A 6551-nucleotide genomic window follows, 5' to 3' on the forward strand; every position below is an offset into this window, starting at 1 on the left:
TCACGGAGACCCACAGGGGTGTGAGTTTGGACATCTGTGACCCCAGGTTTACCTCTCCAATCTGTCCAATACCCAACAGTCCAACCCTCTCCTTAAATCTGGATATGTCAGCCTCTTTCTTTGGCCTCATCCGGCATTTGCCTGTGGTATGGATTCTTTTCAGTTTATTTGTGTGAAATCGTCAGTTACTATTTATTGACATAAGGTTTCTAGAACACAAGATGGAAAGACCAGGTGTATTTTAAAGCCCCAGCACCCCTTCCCTAGATGAAGAGAAAACTAGCTCTGAATGGCACATCAGCTCACCCCAGTTGCCTACCTGAAATCCAGTCACTATCCACCCCAACCAAATACTGTTCCACGCAGCATCTGGACTTTCAAGTGGGATGCCACATGCCAGGGCCACACTCTTTCTATTGCCACCACCCACATCACCTTGATCATCCTTATCACTATTGTTGTCATCAAGAAGTCACCACCTGAGCCAAAACGATGCGTAGATATGGGAGAAACAGGACAAGACACCAAGGAAAGACTTTATTATTGCAGGGACATCAGACAATGGGACTGTCACAGAGGAACCATCGTGAGCTCCCTTATTCCAACAACTCCAGCTCTGATATTCTCTCCTTTCAGCTGCTCAATTTCCTGACCTTCTCATGGCTATTCCCACAAATCCTCTATCCATCCATGCTCCGATGTGTTCTTGAATCCCCAATAAACCATTCCTCATGCTCTTGGGTCTCTCTTGTCCCCATCTCAAGCTCCAGGTTCTCTTCCATCTACTTGCTAACTGCACTTCCCTTGCTGTGCTCAGCCTCTGAGTTGTCCAACTTCTTTTCACCTCATTCCATGCGTTCATCTTACCTCCATTCCCCCTCTAATGCAATGGCTGTATTTCCCACTCCTCTGCCCGGTGCTTCTCCCTTGACCTCTGTGCTGCTCAGGAAGGTGGGGTCTCCTTACTGGACTGGGCCTGGATCTTGACAAGGTACTTCAAATTTCTATCCAGCACCTGAGCCCACTGGCGTAGTTCGTTGGCAAACTTTGACTCTGCCCCCTCAGACAGGGAGTCTTGCACAAGGCTGGTCACATCCATGCCCAAGGAGATACCTGTGAAGACTCCCCCGAGGATGCTGGCTCCTCCCCCAAAGCCTCTTCCCTCATTCTCAGAGGCTCTCGAAGATCTCAAAGCGCTCCTTACACCCCTCACCTGAGGGTGGGCACTTGCTCTGAAGATGTGGCTGACCCTACCGAGCTCTCCCAGGAACTGGACAAACTCCTCAGATGCCAACACAACTTTAGGTAAAATCTTAGCTGCATCCACAAAATAATCATTCATTGTCTTCATGCTGTCTGATATCAGGTTGCAGGCTTCAGTTTTGGCAGATAAGGAATTGTTTCCTTCCACAATGCTAGTGGCAGCACTGGTCACCGAAGCTGCTGCTCCCAGCCCCATCCCACCCAGAGCCAGCCCCAGACTGAGTCCTCCTGAGAAGGGGGCCAGGAAAAGGCCAGCAAGGCCCATGATTCCAGAGGCGACACCAGTGGAGCTGGCCACCACATTGGAGACGGTGCAGTCCCTGTGCACCTTGCTGACCTCATCCGCAAGGGCATGGAGCCTCCTTATGCGCCCCTCAACCTCTCTTTTCACCTGAGGAAACCTCTCCCAAAAGATCTGCACATCCTGTAGATCTTTCTGGGGTCTGGCTGAATCCTTCTCTGCCGGGAGCTTCTTCAGAATTTCTCGTAGCTCATCTGCCTCGTCACTGTAAGAGTGAAGGTTGTGCCCTTAGACCATGTGTGACTGGATGCCAGCATCTCACACATGGAACCCTACTGCTCAGGAAACTAAGACCAGAGGATAATAATTTTTCACCAACCTTGGGCAGAACACTCTGTGAAACTGTACTGCCAATGAACCAGCAAAATGGCAGATTAGCGGCAGAACACCAGCTAAAAGCAAGAAGGCAGAGGAAAAGAAGCACAAGGCCCTGAGATCAAGTCCTGACAGTGGCACCCACACAACAAAAAAGACGATTTGCTTGTCTGGAAAATGGACTCCAGAACTTCTTTCCCACACAAGACACAAAGCCTTTTGCTAGAATGGATGTTCACAGGTAAACATATGTAGTACAGCACAGAGACGCTGTGGTACACACTTAAGGGTAAAGAGTAAAAGGTAATTTAAGTTGTGTTTTTCCCCCCCGGGTGTTGGTGGTTTATGCCTGTAATCCTAGCTACTCAGGAGGCTGAGTAAGATCTAAGGATCGTGGTTCAAAGTCAGTCCAGGCAACAAAGTCCATGAGACTCTTATTTCCAATTAACCACCAGAAAACCGGAAGTGGTGCTGTGGCTCAAAGTGGTAGAGTGCTAGCCCTGAACTGAAGAGCTCGTGGACAGGCCGAGTTCAAGCCCATGACTGACCAAAAAGGAAAGAAAAAAGAAAAACCAGTGTTGTTTTGTGAAGGGAATTTGAAAGATGTCTCTCTCACAAGATCCATCCTTGACCGGCAGAGCCTTGGCCAGTAGGTGACTCTTACATCAGAGAAGATCAGTGTGTACTGCAAACTCAGTGGGTCCCAAAGCCTTCCCTGTATCCTCAGGGGCTGAGAAGGGATCTGCAGACTCCTGGGAAGTCTTGCTGCCCAGGGTAGACTGTGCTTGTCCACAGACTTGGGATCAGAGATGCTCACATCTCTCATTCAAAATTCCCAAGTCCAAAATGCCCCCAAATGAGAACCTGCATTTTCTGAGCCCTCGGGATTAGACTCAGGCCTTGCAGATCAAATGCTCTCCCACATAAACCATGCAAGCATCCAGTTCTTTTGGCTTTTGTTTCTATTGTACCTTGTTCTACCCTGCCTACCTGAGACCTGAACATGCGCTGGGCCCTTTGGCTTCACTGCTGACCTCCAGCATCACCTCCAGCCTCGTTGGCAGTGGCACGGGTGGCAGGTGTGTGCTGCCATTGCTGAAATGCTCTCAGCACTGGCCCACAGCCAGACATGGCAAATCCCATACCTCACCTCACCAGACTGTTGTAAAACAGTGTATAGAATCACCTACAGGGCCGGGAGTTTGGCCTAGTGGTAGAGTGCTTGCCTAACATACACAAAGACCCAGGTTTGATTCCTTGGTACCACATATATAGGCCCAGGACTGGCAAAAAAAAAAAAAAAAGAAAAAAGAATCACCTCCAGGATGTGTGGGTAAAATATAAACAATAACTCTTTTATGAATTTCCTCTCAAGTACAGATCCTCTACCTGAGGGATTTCATGACAACCGGCATGTGTGTCAAAATCAATAAGGAAAAAATACAATCAGGGCCAGGAGTGTGGCCTAGTGGTAGAGTGCTTGTCTAGCATGCACAAAGACCTGGGTGTGATTCCTCAGTACCACATACACAGAAAAAGGCAGAAGTGGTGCTATGACTCAAATGGTAGAGCTCTAGCCTTGAGAAAACCCGAGGACAGTGCCCAGGCCCCAAGTTCAAGCCCGGGACTGGCAAAACAAAAACAAAGAAACAATTATAAATCCAAACCATTCTGGCCCCACTGTTTCTAGGCAATGAATGCCCAGTCCTGGCAGAGTTTTGATGCTGGGGGCTCAGTGCTTTGGCATCATTTCTGACCTCCAGAGGCACTAGAGACTAAAGGCACTGAGCTCTGGGAAGGAAGACGGAAGGAGCGGGGGAGGGAGGGAAGGAGGGAGGGAGACTGCAGGGCAGACATGAGGCAGGATATGATTAAGCCCCATGATGGCTGATCTGGACCGTCATCTTGAGTGGCTTGAGATGCGCCTGGGAACCTGAGATAAAGCACAGCTGTGCTGTGCCTCGCAGCATGTTTCCAGAGGTGATTAGCTCTGGGCCAGTGAACTGAGGGGAGGCCACACTGGAGGAGCCAGACACCATGCAACAGGTGGGGGCAACAGGTGGGGGCCCGAGGAGAAGAGAAGGCGGAGAAGAGGGAAGTCCTAGCTGCAGATCACCTGGACAGTCCAGCCGCAGCCACAAACGCCTCCCAGCTTTGGTCTTCAGTCACCATGAGGCTGACATACTCTGGTCTCAGTTGGTCCACAAGAAAATCAGTGACATAGCCAGTAAAAAGTCTGGCATCTATTTGGGGAAGATAAGAAGAAGGTGAAAGGTCAGGGTAACGTTCAGGGTGTGGGACCTTCCTGTGGGGTGCCATGCAGGGAACCGAGTCGGGCCCTCAGCTTCACCAGGGAAAGTCCTAATTCCGGTGATATCACCACCAGGACTTGTGTGTTTTGCGTGGCTGTGATTTCCGCCTGTGGACGCGTCCCTAGCCCCGTGGGGTGTTCATGATGTGACAGTCACCGTGCACACTGTGGAGTGCTGGCACTGTCAAGAGCATCCTCTGCAGATACGGAGGCTGTGGGATGGCGGTGGAGAGTGGGGATGGCACTGCCTGCCCCTCAGCTCAGGTCCTGTGACCTCCCACGTCTCTCCCAGCAGACCTGGCTCCCAGTCTTCCCTGGGAGCCCATGTCAGCCCACTTCTTAAAGGAAGGAGACTGATCCTGAGGACTCCATCACCCCCAGGCCTCCCTCCAGGATCCCAGGCCCTGTGAGGAGCTTCAGGCCTAGAATCTTCCACCATTCTCTTTCCTTGGTTTCCGGGGCCGGCTTCTGGGAAGAACTGACCTGGTTCAAGGCATCTGGAGGAGGGGAGGTCCAGGGGAGAAAGCAGGACTGAGGGATCTGGGTGGATGGGTAGGTAGGTGAGGTCCTGGGAGAGGCTGCTGCCATTTCTGGCCCTTCCAGGCTCTGCATGGGTGAGGAGAACCAGCCCCTGCCTGGGCCATCACAGCAGGAGCTTGTTCCTGGCAGTGGGGGGCAGGCACCTGACACAGCTTCCGGGTAGGATGGGGGAGACTGCGTGGGATATGGACAGCTGCAGGTACAGGGAGAGAATCAACACTAGGGGAGCTGAAGTGTGTCTGATTGTGGCCTGGGGACCTACGTATGACACCTCTGTTCCTCTGAACAACATGGGCAAACACTGCTCTCATATCACAGGTGGGGACCTGGGGGGAAGCCACGCTGGGGTCCAGTCCAGTGACATCCTGAGTCACACTTCCTCTGAGCCCCTCAGAGATCCTGGGCCAAGGTATGGAAGGTGGAGAGCAAGGGAAACATGCAGGTTGTAAACTTCCTGTCCTTTCTGTCCACTCCCCAACTGTCATCGCCATCAGCAAGGCTCTCCTGGCCCCAGCCAGGGACACACAGACAGGGCCCTGCCCTCCAGGAGAGGACCAGGAAGCCCCGCTGATAGATGTAAACTTTGTTGTTGGGTTTTTTCTTGCCATTTCTGGGGCTTGAACTCAGGTCCTGGGCACCGTCCTTGGGCACTTTTTGCTCAAGGCTAGCACTCTGCCACTTGAGCAACAGTGTCATTTCTGGATTTTTCCTTGTATTTGGTACCAAGGAATTGAAGCCAGGGCTTTGTGCATGCTAGGTGACCACTTTACCACTAAGCCACACTCCTAGCTTTGTTTTGTTTTGTTTTATTTTGCCAGTCCTGGGGCTTGAACTCAGGGCCTGGGCAATGTCCTTGAATTTTCTTAAGGCTAGCGCTCTACCACCTGAGCCATAGCACTAATTCTAGCTTTTTTTGTGTGTATGTGGTACTGGGGAATTGAACCCAGGACTTGGTGCATGCTAGGTGAGCAAGCTACCACTAGGCCCACTCCAGGCCTCTGTATGTAAACTTTGATGTCCACTCTTGGGGTTCCCCTCCCACAGCCCTGACTCCTCTGAAGGCCAACTCCGGTTGGAGCTGCCCTTCGGGTCCAGGCCTGCAGCAGGAAGCAGACAGAGAAGAGGACTGTGGTTACCTGCGAAGGCCGCCATTTCTTAGCACCAGTTGCAGTGAGTCTGAGAAGATCTTTTGCACTCACGGTTGCTTTCCAGGCTACAGGAGGAGAGAACACAGTGTGGATGGACTGGGGCAGCTGCAGCCAAGGGGGCGGGGGGGGGGCCAGGTCTTTGTAGCTTCCCTTCAGGGTGCCAGGACCCAACCCACCCCACCCCTCTTCCTGTGTGCTCCGTGGCTATAGATAGAAAGTCATCTTGTTCCAGCTTCCTCTGCTCTCAGCACAGCCAAGATAGAGGCCTCTTGGTGTTTTAGGTTCAACAAAAAGGAGTATATATACATATACATTTTTATGGTGCTTGGGTCAAACCCAAGGCTTCATGAAAATTAGTCAAGCATTCTGTCACTGAGCTATACCCCAAGACCCAACAATGGTATAAAACTATAATAGTATATACTCAATAATTTCCAAGTTTCATAAGTAATATATAGATTGTGATTAAATGATATTAGAAAATCATGTAAGCCAAGTACCCTTGGCTCATGACTATGATCCTAGCTATTCAAGAGACTAAGATCAAGGTTCAAAGCTAACCTAGACAGGAAAGAGTGTGAGACTGGTCTTCACTAAACTACCAAAAAAGCGGGAAGTGGAGCTGTGCCTCAAGTGCTAGAACTCTAGGTAAGGCTTAGTGTCTAGGCTCTGA

The 6551-nt window shown here is 50.9% G+C and overlaps 1 protein-coding gene across 1 annotated transcript; it reads right to left on the reverse strand.

Annotated features, from left to right (window-relative positions):
- Positions 1-530: 530 nt before the first annotated feature.
- Positions 531-4618, reverse strand: LOC150067497 (apolipoprotein L3-like). The gene is made up of 2 exons (XM_090357929.1): positions 3996-4618; positions 531-1769 (listed from the first exon to the last, which is right to left on the reverse strand). The coding sequence occupies exons 1-2, from the start codon at positions 4196-4198 to the stop codon at positions 944-946; spliced, it is 1029 nt and encodes a 342-aa protein (XP_090214055.1). The 5' UTR covers positions 4199-4618; the 3' UTR covers positions 531-943.
- Between the last annotated feature and the right edge of the window lie 1933 nt (positions 4619-6551).

The sequence above is a fragment of the Megascapheus bottae genome, chromosome 2 (genome assembly GCF_031878675.1).
Source record: "Megascapheus bottae isolate mThoBot1 chromosome 2, mThoBot2.hap1, whole genome shotgun sequence".
Taxonomy (NCBI): Eukaryota; Metazoa; Chordata; class Mammalia; order Rodentia; family Geomyidae; genus Megascapheus; species Megascapheus bottae.

Coding starts and splice junctions, on each gene's coding strand:
- LOC150067497 (XM_090357929.1), bottom strand. CDS start 4,198: ATGGCACCCCACAGGAAGGTCCCACACCCTGAACGTTACCCTGACCTT. Junction 1,770..3,995: donor GCTGCGGCTGGACTGTCCAG/GTGATCTGCAGC, acceptor TCACTCTTACAG/TGACGAGGCAGATGAGCTAC.